Genomic DNA, 14,048 nt, shown 5'->3' with positions numbered 1-14,048 from the left:
CTCTTCAAATTTTCGCCGCAGCACCCAACCCCCGAAGCTGGCCAGTGCCTCCTTCTGTTTGAACTTAGCTCAAGTCCATCATCTAATTTCCCCATCAATGTTGCGGGGGTGGAGGGATGCTGCTGATGTCACACTGTCATTGTGATTACCACCATATCTAACAGGCAAAGAAGGGGCAGGTGTTCATGGCGACCACTGGGTGAGACTCACCCAGCTTAGGTAACCAGCTTGACTGCATAGACTTCAGACAACCATGTGAAGGGGTGAGTGGATTAATCATCCTGTTGGATTCCATGTGAATATTTGTCTTCCATATGTGTGTTCCCTCTGGGCAATTGTCTAATGTCATTTGAAATTGATGAGAGCTCTTTGGGAGGTTATTTTTGGGAAGCCAGGGAAACAGCAGACAGCTGTTCTCTGGAACAAATGTCACCAGATCTGCCTAAGTGTGCCTCCAGTACCAAATAAATAAATAAATAAATAAATAAATAAATAAATAAATAATAAAAATCTGAGCTGTTGAGCCATAGTGCCCTTTTCCTTTCCAACGTTAGACTGATTTCTGGATAGGTTCATCCAGCTTCCCAAACACACAGAGAAGGCGGAAACTAACATTAACCAAGACCATGTTTGCAAAAAGAAGCACAGTTTGGAGCACAGAATTACCCAAGCAAGCGTTCCGGAGCACTCTGTTATAGGTCACAACTCCCTGGCTTTTTCTAGCTTTACGATGTGCTTCCTAATTGGACATTGATTGAGCACCAATAAAAGCAAAGTCATTCCTTAACATGGGACTCTAGCCTCCTGTGCCGAGCACTTAGCTTGCTATCACTGAAATATTGAAATCCCTGAGACCTGTTAGAAATGAGGTGCAATAAACAAGTCCTGCATGGCAAGCCTCTGGGAGGGCTCCACAAATGAGTGATTCTACCTTTCTCTGCTTCATTCAGTGGGTGATGGGGTCAGTTTGGCGGTTGGAATCAAGAGGTAAAGAGGATAAAACTAATTGACTTGAGGCTGTACAGGTTTAGACAGTTTATATAACTCAATCTGTATGAAGAATTAAGCGTTGACTTTTTCCAAATGCCAGTCCATCAACCACAGTGTTTTCTAGTGGCTAATTTAAAAACAAAAACCAGAAAACACCATTAGGCTGACAACGTAGGTCAGTAGGTAAAAGTCCTTGCCTGTTGATCCACATGGTGGAGAAAGGTGATTCCCAAGTTGTCCTCTGACCTCCATATGTGCCCTGTGGTACCCACCCCTCTACACAAGTGCATGTGCACAAAATACATATAAGTAAAAAACTTAATCCTTTGAAAACTGCATCTCATTGTGCTCAGTGTTAAACAGCACATGTGAAAACCACCACAGCTTGAAATCCCGGACTTCTCTGAGCACCCATAGAAGTCTCAGGAAAAGAAGGGCAGCGATAAATAACTTTTCTAGCTCACTGAAAACAAGCCTCTCTCACCTCTTTCGTATTTAATTAACGGTTTATCTTCGGGGGCACTGGGGTCCTGAGCAGAATTCCAGAGCATCATGGAAATATTTTGCTCATGAAAATTTTCTTACATTAGTTGAATAGTAAAGTTAGAAATCACTGATCCTTAAGAACCTTGGGTAGAGTAGAAGCCCCCCAAGCTCTTCCTCAAGACTGCCAGTCCCAGCAGGACTCTCTGGGGGAGAGCAGAAGGGGTAAGGTGTGCCTTCGTGCCTGTGCTGATGCGTTTATTTGTAAAATTGTCTCAATGAGTTTACTATTTTCCTGCTTCAAGGAATCAGAGGCCAAATTTCTGTCACCATGGTGGATGTGCAGTGTCTGAGTGACTATGAGTTGCACAAACAACTGAAGAAGCTTGGATTTTCATCTGGCCCAATACTACGTATGTCTACAGTTCATATTAGGGGGTATTCCTTCGTGGCTCAGAAACTACTTCCAAAGTTTAAATCGGAAAAGGAAAAGTAGGAGGGACATATGCAGCGAAATTCACTAAAAATACAAAAAGGAAAACAGCCATATGGAAGCAAGATGTAACAGACAGCCCAGGTCCTTACAGACTGGGAAATACACGGCCAGGGAGGGAGACGTGTGTTTTGTTGTTGTTTTCTTTTTATTTTGTTTTGTTTCAGTACTGAAAACCCAATTATTATATTAGTCGCCTCGGGTTTTTAGATGTGCCCTGTATTTTCATTATCTATTTTCACAGACAACCGTGTCCCATTTGCTCTCAGATGTATCCAGTACCTGGTTATTGGTAATCTGTAGACATTGCCTGTTTGTATAGTGGTAAAAGTGACTTGAGCATCTGTGGGGTCCACTTCAGTGCTAAAAGCCATAATTAGCCAGGAATGAACGGTCCTAGAAGAAAGGTACCTTCAGAGCCCTGCGCATACAACACGGAACAGTTCAATTCTCCATGTTGTTTTTCAGCTTCCACCAGAAAAATGTATGAAAAAAAGTTAGTACAATTGTTGGTCTCACCTCCCTGTGAATTACCTGTCATGAAGAGACCCCAAAAGCCTCCCTGTGAACTACCTGTCATGAAGAGACCCCAAAAGCCTCCCTGTGAACTACCTGTCATGAAGAGACCCCAAAAGCCTCCCTGTGAACTACCTGTCATGAAGAGACCCCAAAAGCTGCTGCATGGATTTGAGGACAGCGATGACAGTGAAGGTACCATTGTCTTTTGGGCTGCCAGATGGCAGCCTTGCATTTGTGAATACCCTATCCAGCATGACTTACACACTGTCAGTGATGTGCATGCTGACCTGTGAAATAGCTGTGTGGCCTCTTTTTTGCACAGAGCTTGCGCACAGAGCCTACAAAATAAGCCCTTGGGCTGCAGAAGAATCTGAACAGCAATGTCTGTATTCACACAGAAGACACGGCTGGATAAGAGGTTGGGGGAAGGACTGGCCAGTGTGCCAGACCTTTACCGAACTGGAGTTGGCTTACGTGTGTGCATTCCTTAAAATTAGCCCCTACAGGCAGGGTTCCAGCCTCCTGTGAGGTCTCAAGACCTGCTTTGTCTTAAATGGATACGTTTCACTGTGATTTTCTTTGGATTAGGTGATTTCACACCCAGAAGGAAGGATGAATCAGCTTGCACTTCTCTGAACTTCTCACATACAAATTGCTGACGGTAGTTTTGGAGATGAGTGAGTGGGTGGGAAGCTGTGGTCCCTGGAATCCTGTGGCTTTGCTTCTGGTGGCCTTGGCCCCAACAGGCACACTGTGTAAAGCAGCACAAACCATGCACCCACAGTAGTTTCTGTCCCCAGGGCTCTCAAAGGATGGCCTTGGAGGTCCTCAGTGTATATCCCACAAACATTTCCTAAGAGTCCTCTGTGAGCTCAGGGAAGCGACACCTACTGTGGGCCGCCCACATCTTCTGGACTGGATGTATATCAAGCCCTTTAATTCTTACAATGCTTAGCTGAAGTCAGAAAGCTGGAGTGATGTGGTGGTTTGAAAGAAAATGGCCCCCAAAGGGAGTGGCATTGTTAGGAGGTGTGGCCTTTTTGGAGGAAGTGTGTCACTGGGGGTGGGCTTTGAGGTCTCCTATGCTCAAGCTACACCCAGTGACACAGTTCACTTCCTGTTGCCTTTGGATCAAGATGTAGAACTCTCAGCTCCTTCTCCAGCACCATGTCTGCCTGCAGGCCAGCATGTTCCACCATGACGATAATGAACTAAAGCTCTGAACTGTAAGCCAATCCCAATGAAATGTTTTCCTTGATAAGAATTGCCATGGTCATGGTGTCTCTTCACAGCAATAGAAATGTTAACTAAGCCAAGGCAATGGCGGTGCTTACAATCCCAGCAGAGGCAAGCAGATCTCTGTGAGTCTGAGGTCAGCCTGGTCTACCAGAGTGAGATCCAGGACAGTTACACAGAGAAACCCTGTCTTGGAAAAAAGAAAAAGAAAAAAAAAAAAAAAAAAAGAAAAGAAACCCTAACTAAGGTGAGAGACTAGCTTCAAATCATGTCCCTGAGATGTGGCCCTAGGAGATGAGCATACATTGGGATATGGCATGAAGAGCCAAACCATTTAGCTTCACTACCACTCTCTGTCCAGCCTCACACAGCAGGGATTCAATGTATGTTTGAGGGTAAAAGGCAGAACTGGTTGTGCTGGAGGTATAGCTCAATATAGGGCACTTGCCTAGTGTGCACAGGGCCTTGAGGACCACCTGGGCTCAGAAGCACATGTGCACACACACATGCACACACACACACACGCATGCACATGCACATGCACACGCACACGCACACACACACACGCACACACCAATAATGGCAGAACTGAGACTTGAATTCAGAACTACTTCTTAAAATTGTGCTTTCTACCTCATAGCCTATACTTGATGAACATATTGTATTTTGGAGCATGTGAGATCTATATAAAAGGACAATTTCCCATACTTATTAACAGTTCAATTAAACAGTGCAAGTGCTTTCTGGGGAAAAAATATTGATATTGGATGGACATAGAGATTTCTCCAATGGGCACAGCCAGCTCGTTTGGAAAGGACAACAGGATTTAGGGATAGACCCCACAGGCCAGTAGGTGGACCAGTGTACAAGAAACTGTGGGACAAGTGGCTGTCTCAGATAGGGGGGTCTTCTCTGTTTCCTGCCCTGCAAAGAAGCTTAGGGAACTAGTCCATCCACAGAAACTGCCCAGGGTTACCCATTAGGTCAAAGCTGGAGAGCTAAACTGTGGCCAGCTCAAGCTAGTTTGAGCCAAGGGTGCCCTACCCCTTGCCCCTGCAGTTCCCAGGATGCAGCCTCCACAGATGTGTTTCTGCTGGGACTGAAGAAAATTGCTTTCCACTGGGGAGCTTGACTGTTTTCAGCTAGGTCTACTAGATGTCAACTTCCAGGTCAGAGGTGGAGACTCCACTTGTCATGAAGTCCTGGGCTATCAGCCACCAGTGCTTGCCCCAGTCACAAAACTGCCCTCCATGGGAAGCCTGAATTGTGTATTTTAGGTCACGTTTGGCACTAGAAGCCTTCTAGTGCCAGTGGAATGATCCTGAGTTTATACAGGATCATCCTGTCTCAGCCTGGACCCAGAAACTCACAAAAGCCCCTGCTGGGATGGGGGGTGGGACTAGGGAGGAGAGCAAGGATAGGAAGTTCATTAGGTCACACAAACAGCCAGTGACTAGATTTTTCTCCTTATCATCCATTGTTTTGGGCAATGGGTGGATGTAGTTTTAATTGTCCTGCTTCTTTTGTTTTTTGAGAGGGCAGGTGGGAGATAGGCTTTTACTATGTAGTACAAGGTCTGGATTCACCATCTAGACCAGGATAGTCTTGGACTTGCAGTGATCCTGCTTCAGTCTCACTAGTGATGGAATCACAGGTGAGTGACAGCACACCTGACCACCAACCTCCTCTTGGAACTTCCCAGGTATCTCACTTGAAATGCCCATGTCAGCCTGATGTGGTGGAGCACGTCTGTAATCCCATCGCTGGGGAGGCTGAGACAGGGGAACCTCAGCTGGGGGGCGAAGCCTGGAATAAATAGTGAAACCTTGTCTCCAGAGAGCAAAAGAAAAAGAAAGTGCCTCTATGAATAGCCAGGCCTGACACGGGCTGTGTCTTCCCTGCATCCCAAAGTGTCACTATGGGTTGCTTTCCGCTGCCTGTGTCCCTCTATCAGAAAGCCACTGGCTTCCCCTTCTTCAGGGTGCTGTTCTAGAGAGGAGGAGGAAAGTCTTTCTGTCCTGACACTCAGGGACACCCAGGGCTCACAGCTGGTTTGCAGGGATGACGCTAGGCTGAAAACAGCCGCCCAGAGAGCAGCCTGCTAGCTTACGCCTCTCAGAGGCATACAAACATGACAGCCAGCCGTGTTCCCCTGAGCTTGTCCTGAGCTTGTCCCACTCTGCTCCTGCAGCTCTGGAAGGAAGGCTCTTTTCTCAGTAAAGGGCACTGTGAATTTTCTCCCCCTCATGAAAGCACCCCACAGCTGAGGAAAAACAAAAAACAAAAAAAACCCACAACACTTAGTGTTTATTTCTTCTGCTATCTTGTAGGTTCTCATGGCTTATTTTCCTTTGTTTCCCCAGATCCAGCGGTAAATATCGTTTTGAAAGGAAATATCAAATTCTCAAAAGACAAAGGCAAGGAATGTAAAAAAGTATGTACAATTCTAATGCACAAATACTTCTACACATATGTTAAACAGAGGAATTTGCATTTTCAGATCTATAAAGAAGCTCACTGCATTTTGTTAGAGTCCTGAAGTCCTTGTCTAAAGCTGATCTTTTAATGAAAAACTTCTGCCTTTCGAAATGATTTTTTTGTTCTAGCCAAGAACCCCGAGTATCAATGTCCCTTTTACCCCGTAGTGAAAGACTCACTATGGGCTCAGCCAGCTTCAGGTCTCACCTGCACCTCAACATTCACATCTGAACCTGGGTCTGGACCCACTATGAATGCAGAATAATCATGAGTCTCTAGTCTCCTCTCCTTGCCAGCCAGATACTGAGATGTGGCCAAACCCCCACCACAGTGAGGCTGGAGGCCACACATATGAGGGGCTCCCTCAGGAGGGGCCTGGCTGGTTCAGGGGCCCTGCCCACTGCTTGCTCATGGCATGCCTTGGGGAAACCAGTTAGCTGCATCTAACAGACTCTGCCTGCTGCGGGTAGTCAAGCAAGAGAAGGCAGGCCTAGGCTATCAGCACCTCACAGCGGCATTGGCATTGACTGAGGAGTTCTCACACTCTGACTCTCCTGGCCTTTTTCTGCCCTCCGTCCCTTGGTTTTTTTTGTTTGTTTGTTTGTTTTTGTTTTTTTCTGAGACAGGGTTTCTCGTGTTGTTTTGGTGCCTGTCCCAGATCTCACTCTGTAGACCAGGCTGGCCTCAAACTCACAGAGATCTATCTGCCTGGCTCTGCCTCCTGAGTGCTGGGATTAAAGGCGTGTGCCACCGCCACCCAGCTGTCCCTTAGTATTCTGAGGTCTGCCTGGTGCCTCTGCTTTTTGGATTCCCAGCTTTGCCTCTCCAAGGGTTTCCTTCCTGACAATTGTGTTGCTCTCTAAATGTCCTTATGCCTGAGACCTCTGGCTCCAGACCTCTCTTCTTTCTTTATGGGCTTCCCTGTCACTTCCTTCCGTGATGACTCCTCCAAGACCCTCCTCAGGCACTGGCCTGGGTCAGGTTGATTTATTCAGTCTCTAAACTTCCTTCCTCCCTGCATCCGCTCAGCAAATGATCCCTCACAATCATGAGTATTTGCAGGTTGGAGGGATGTGTTCATACCTTGCCACATGGCCGTCCCCCTGCTACTGGACAGGATAGGCGTGAGGGGCAAACACATTCCCACTCCCATCCAGCCACTCAGGAGGCCTCTGCTTACCGCTCACCACCCCTGTTCAGGCTTAAGGCCCAGACCTCTGGTGGAATAACCTCTCCTCATATATAGCCGTTTGCAAATTCCAGAGATTGGAGTCAGGGTTTTTAGAAAAAAAAAAAAAAAAAAAAAACAATTCCAGACAGGGCCAGGAGGAATTCGTACCTTTAATCTCAGTACTCAGGAGGCTGAAGTGGGAGGATGGAAGCTCCATGCTAGCCTGGGCTACACAGCAAGACCTTCTCTCCAACCAACCAACCAACCAACCAACCAACCAACAACCAATTAACCAACAACCAATCAACCAACCAACCAACAACCAACCAACCAACCAACCAACCAACCAACCAACCAACCAACAACCAATCAACCAGCCAAGAAACCTGGGGCTTCTGACATAACTCAGCTGTAACCACTGACGAGTATATACAAGCCCCGGGCTCCATCCCCAACCTCCACCCTACAGAAACCCCTCTTCCTCTTCTTCCTGCTATCCCATCTCCCCTGGTATTGTTACGGTTTTATTTGAACAACTGGGAAACCTCCCTAAGTGGTTCCTGCCCCTGACTTTCCCCAGTCCCAATCTACCCTCAGAGGCTCAGTCAGAACACCACTCTCTGGTCTTACCCCATGGAAACACTTGGGTACTTCCTGTACCTTGGATCCCTCCTCACCCAGCAGATGCACCTGGTGTATTTGCTACAGCATCTCCTGAGCCTCCATGCCAGCTGGTCCTTGTGCCTGGAGTTCTTTTTCAGTCTTCTCATGCCCTGCTCTTTTTCTCCCCTGTTAAAATCCTGTGATTTTGTAAGAGATGCTTCAAAGGCCACTCATGTGAATCCCTTTGAAATGACACTTTACCCCATTCATTAGCTGAGCCATCCCAGGGTCCTACACCTGCCGGGGGCCTAAAGTGTACTCACTAAGCCTATCACACAGTCTTAGCAACAAATAGGTTAGTTGCGATTGGATTCTGGTATTTAAACTACCTGCTGAATTTGAATAAGTGAAAAGAAACCCCAGGTAAACACGACTGTAGCAGCAGCCTCCCATTCAGAAACAGTTCGGATTTGATGAAGGGATTTTGAGCGAGCATGGCATTTTCTAAAAGGATTTTTAAAAGTCTACTAAATGGCTCTCTAAAGGAATCCTTCCTATTCACTAAACCCCAGTTCTTCAGAAAACCCTTTTGTCTAGATCTTACAAAGATGGTTACAGCACAAAAAGCAACCTTCTTACTTAAAACACCTAAAAGTGGAAGCAGCGGCCCGCAGTCTTTGCTTTACATAAACCCGAGACAAAGCTGCATCGATATTTTAACTGGCAATAGAATTACATAGAAAGTTGGTGATGGCACAGAATCTTTTAATGTGAAGGATTTATATAAGGCATTTTGATTGTTCAGAAGGCCCCCACGACATCTGTTCCACTTTATATCTGGAAGGAAATGTAAATAAGCATTTAGGTTTCCTTGAAAAGGTGATAGAAAGTGTGTTTATGTAGACACTGTGGTATACACTATTTGGAGCAGTGGTCTGCACCAAACAATCTTGTCAGTGCCTAAGAAGGGAGTCTTTGTGCTAGTTCAATACACCCTTCTTTCATTTTAGCAGGCCCCTAGTGAAGTACAGCCATCTTGAGACTTGGACTACGACAATTGCAACGCCCTTCTTAACATAGTGGATATGTATTTTGTCAAGCCACTTACATAGTCTGCAGATTTGGTCATTAAGACCACTCAAAAAGCCAGATCAGGACTGGGGTGCCGTTCGGTAGTAAAACACATGCCTAGCAAAGAAGACAAGCTAACCAGGTCTCCGTGTAGAAGTCGGTAGCACTTTTCACCAGACAAGGACTAGACATGGCTCATCTTTCTAGTGTTGGGGTTAGAGCTAGGTTCACATGTATAACTCAGGCCCCCTGTCTCCTTCTTCAAAGGGATTTACGGTTGATTGTAACAGAGCTAACAGCCTCCACTGGCAGCTTGTAGAAAGTGGGATTTGAGTAAGGTGCCTGTGTAGTTTATCACCCCAAACAGGATGAAGAAAGAGTGGGGGTTACTAGTCCGGGAGACTGGAACAAGAGTAAGGCAGGACTGTCTTGGTCAGAAAAGGCACATGGTCATTTGGGGTCAGTCCCAAGGATTGAAGTATTTGTTTGTGTACACTTCACCTCAAGAGGGATGTTATAGCCAAAAGCCAGAGGGCAGTTGGCAAGCTGGTAGGGGGGTTTTCTTTTCTTTTCTTTTCTTTTCTTTTCTTTTCTTTTCTTTCTTTCTTTCTTTCTTTCTCTCTCTCTCTCTCTCTCTCTCTCTCTCTCTCTCTCTCTCTCGTGTGTGTGTGTGTGTGTGTGTGTGTGTGTGTGTGTGTGTGTGTGAGAGAGAGAGAGAGAGAGAGAGAGAGAGAGAGAGAGAGAGAGATGGAGACAGAGAGAGAGAGAGACGGAGACGGAGACACAGAGAGACAGAGAGACAGAGAGACAGAGAGAGCTATGCTGCCCCCTCTAAGGCTTCCTTGCTTCTGCCCAGAGATAACCTGTCTTTGGGACCCAAACCCCAGTGTCTCTGGCTTTCAGCCTGGGTGGTCTCCTCTCACCTGCCACTTGCCTACACATCCCACTCCAAGCTTCTCACACACAGCCTGTGCCTGGGAATCCTCTCTTCCTGTCCCCTCTCCCAACCCTTTGCCCAAGAGCTTTCTGTTTAGGTCATAAAATGTTAAAAGTAGAAAGGTTCTTCTTTGCTCTGAGTTCAATTCAACTCCAGGCATATGAAGAGGGTCTTCCTGGTTCCTATTGGCCTCTTTGGAAGGAACTTTGCTCCTACACTGAAGTAGATGGCCTCTTTCTCTCATTTCCTATTCCACGCCTGTTATTTTGCCCCTTAGACAGACATTACAGCTTTGAGAGATGGTGCTTATGTCATAGTGAGTGGACAACAGTTCAGAAGACAGTTAAACTTCTGCCCAGGCTCGGCTTATCAGCTAAGTAAGTGTCACTTCTGGGCACAGGATATTACCTTAAATCTTCTTGAAGAAGAACATGGGCACAGAGAGGCATAGTTTCTATGCTGAAGAAACCTTTTTGTTTTTGAGACAGCATCTCACTACACAGACCTGGTTGGCCTGGAATTAACTGTGTGGATTAGGATGGCCTTGAACTCACAAAGGCCTTGAACCACTTGCCTTTGCCTCCTGAGTGCAGGGATTAAAGGTGTATGCCACCATGCCCAGCTATGAAAAGACCTTAAAACATTCTCTGGATACAAAAAGACATACCAAAAAGTATGGGTGCTAGAGACAGACTGCCAGGGCTCAATCCCAGCTCTGCCTCTCACTTAGCTAGGTCCCACCCTTTGCTGTTTGTAAGCTCACCACCTGTAAGTAGGCTAATAATGGTTTCTGCCTTCTAGTGAGGTGTGGGGGAGGAGTTCAAACATATAAGTCAGGCTGGGGATATAGCTTGGAGCAGAGTAGTTATGCCATCTAATAAAAGATACTTAGCTACAAAGGAGGGCTATTGTTTTTGTTAGCGGGATTGTTCCATAAAAAGCACAGTATTTAATTAGCTACAATACACAGTAACACAGTGAAAAACTAAAGTAATGGAGATAAGATCTTCAGCGCTGAGCTGAGTGCTGCAGAACAGGACTTACCAGAGTGCCCAGAGGAATATTTATATAAGTAAATACTCAGGCATAATTAAAGACTGCGTTCTGTATGCAACGGAGGCAGGCTAAACTTTTAAAAGTCTAGTGTGTGTAAGCAGGGCATGGTGGCACACATCTGTAAACCAGAAGCACTCCAAGTTCAAGGCCAGCTACATAACGAGACACTGACTCAAGAAAATGAGAGCAACAACAAAAAAAGCATTTTTGCCCCTGCTAATGAGGCCTCCTCCTCAACTTCTACCTACATCCTCTTCCATTTCTTTGAACATTTTAAAATTAAGTTACTTGGCAATAATTTTACAGCTACAGAGTGACGAGAGTTTTAGAAAGTGCTGTGCATTCTTTTACCAGACTCCGTCGTTAACGTTGTTACCACGTTACCACATACCGTTTTTGCTGTGTGGTGGCTTGTGTCTCTGAACCCTCTTGAGAACACACTGTAGACAAGAAGCCTCCAGCCCTCGGGCAGGCACTCTGCTGACCTCAGGGGAAATCACCCTCTAACACTCCAGAGATCCACTCGGGGCCAAGCCCACCTCCAATGCTCAGACCGGGGCCAAGCCCACCTCCAATGAGCAGACCCGCCGGCTGCAACTGTTGTCTCGGCAGCATCCTTTTGCTACTGTCCCATTCCAGAAGCACCTCTCACATCTAGTTGTCTTGCTTCAATGTCCTTCATTCTGGCACAACAATGCCTCAGTCTCTCCCTATAACTCATGCCCAGGCCAGTTTCGGAGACCAGTGCTTTCATTCTGTTGGGTCAGTATACTCTCCTTTAATTGCAGACTATTCTTGACACCAAATGTGTGTGTGTGTGTGTGTGTGTGTGTGTGTGTGTGTGTGTGGTGTGTGTGTGTGTGTGTGTGTGTGTGTGTGTACACGCGCGCGCGCGGAGAGAGAGAGACAGAGAGACAGACAGAGACAGACAGAGAAAGAGAGATACAAGCTTATATTCCAATTCTTCGTACAGAAATGGACCGTTCAATTCGATAGCTGCCTGGAGTTAGCATGAGGTCCCACGGTTGAGAGCTCAGTCTCCCAAACTGCTTTCATTGAAGGTTCCAATCCCACTCCTTGGCTCTCCTGTGCTTTTGATGAACCACCTTTAAGTCTGGGTTTCTATGACCCCTTTCTTGGGTCTGATAATTTGTGAGAATGCCTCACAGATCCCAGGAATAGTGTGCTGGGTAGTTTTATGTCAACTTGGCACAAGCTAAAGTCATCTGGGGAGGTGGACCACAAACGGAAAATGCCTCCATATGATTGAGCTGTAGGCAAGCCTGTTTGGGCCATTTTCTTAATTAGCATTTGATGGATGAGGACCCAGCCCATTGTGAATGGTGTTGTCCCTGGGCTGGTGGTCCTGGGTTCTGTAAGAAAGCAGGCTGAGCAAGCCATGGGGAGCAAGCCAGTAAGCAGCATCCCTCCATGGCCTCTGCATCAGCTCCTGCCTCCAGGTTCCTGCCCTGTGTGAGTTCCTGTCCTGATTTCCCTAGAAGCATAAGCCAAATAAACTCTTTCCTTGCCAACTTGCTTTTGGTCATGATGTTTCATTGCCGCAACAGAAACCCTAAGACAGATAGTTTACTTGATGTGTGTGTGTATACAAATACACTCAAGTCCCTGCTAGGGATTGACCCTCCAGCATGTTAAACACCTCACCATAGAGCTACATTTGAAACCTTCTTAGTATCTTGTTTTGTTTTGTTTTGTTTTCAAGATAGGGTCTCTCTGTGTTGCCCTGGCTGTCCTAGAACTCACTCTGTAGACCAGGCTGGCATCAGACTTACAGAGATCCACCTGCCTCTACCATCGTAGTATCATTTTAATGCTTGACTTATCCCAGATTTGGCCAGAGGCAGCCTTGTGAAGATGGATGTGGTACGCTTTTTGACAAGTCTATATCATTTCTTAGTTTCCAGCTCAGAAGACACTTCAGACTTACCTCGCTCTTCCCCTGTCCCAGAATCCCTTTACTTCAGGCATTGCAGGCCAGCAGGGTGGTACTTAGAAACCAAGACTGAGGTAGCATCACTACTGGCCTGTTCAGAATGCACAAATGTATTGCTTTGTATATAATGCCCGTGTTTATGTACGGATACATCGGTCTCTGACTATTTGTGTAGGTGTGTCTGAAATTAACATTGGTCTCCAACTGCAATCAGCATTTCAGTGGTCTGTTCTTTCTAGCAATTTCTCTCAGTGGGTCACTTCTCTAACCTGAATTCCATTAGCCTCTGATTGTGGATTCTATGATCATCCATGTATTTATATTTTTGCTCAATTTTCTATATTTCTCATGTGTAAATACTGGCCTCGTCACAGTAGCTACCTCCTCTGCATCACTCCCCTGCCGCCGCCACTGCCGCCGCTGCCTTGGCCTCTGCATGTAGCAACACTCCTTGTCCCTCCTCTCACTCCCCTTCCTGACTCCAGAGCACATACCACCCCAGTTCCTCTGCTCAGGACCCCTACAGCCTTGCTGTTCCATTCTTTTGCTCACACATCTGTGTCCCTGTCCCCCCTCTCCACTTCCTTAGTGTACAGGGTACATGGATACTCGGGAGAAAAACCTTCAAATTCTTAGGTTGGTTATTCCAAGATTAAAATGGAATAGGATTTTTAATAGGATTTTTACTCTCTGTGCCTTAATGTCTATTTTGCCTTGTAGATACCCAAGAGACCCTGTAGGCCTACAATTAGCATGTTAGGGTTAAATGTTGGTATCAGAAGGCCCAATGAGACAAGGGAATGTAAATGGCTTCCGTTAAGTGTGTGGATCAAGTAGTATGTCCTAGAAGACCTGATGTTAAACATCACTATAATAGTTTGTTAATTATCTGAAAAACATTCTTATTCCCAATAGGAGCTGTATACTCTAGCTGGGCTCAAGTGAAGTGTAAATTGCACATTTTATAAATACTTAATAAGCCTTCTCTTCTCCTCTTTGACATACACTAATGGGAGCTAACCGCCATCTTGGCGAGGAACCTCCACATCCTACCTTA

The 14,048-nt window shown here is 46.1% G+C and overlaps 1 protein-coding gene across 1 annotated transcript in view; it reads left to right on the top strand.

The window, feature by feature from the left end:
- Positions 1-226: 226 nt before the first annotated feature.
- Positions 227-14,048, top strand: part of Lemd1 (LEM domain containing 1) — a 53,688-nt gene continuing 39,866 nt past the window's right edge. The window contains exons 1-5 of the mRNA XM_036201979.1: positions 227-263; positions 1,779-1,886; positions 2,435-2,541; positions 2,641-2,677; positions 6,085-6,155. Coding sequence (XP_036057872.1) covers positions 1,805-1,886; positions 2,435-2,541; positions 2,641-2,677; positions 6,085-6,155 — 297 coding nt within the window. The 5' untranslated portion in view covers positions 227-263; positions 1,779-1,804. The remainder of the gene's footprint in view (positions 264-1,778; positions 1,887-2,434; positions 2,542-2,640; positions 2,678-6,084; positions 6,156-14,048) is intronic.

Source organism: Onychomys torridus, chromosome 11 (assembly GCF_903995425.1).
Source record: "Onychomys torridus chromosome 11, mOncTor1.1, whole genome shotgun sequence".
Taxonomy (NCBI): Eukaryota; Metazoa; Chordata; class Mammalia; order Rodentia; family Cricetidae; genus Onychomys; species Onychomys torridus.
The sequence above is the reverse complement of the archived record's forward strand: the minus strand, read 5'-3'. Positions and strand labels throughout refer to the sequence as shown.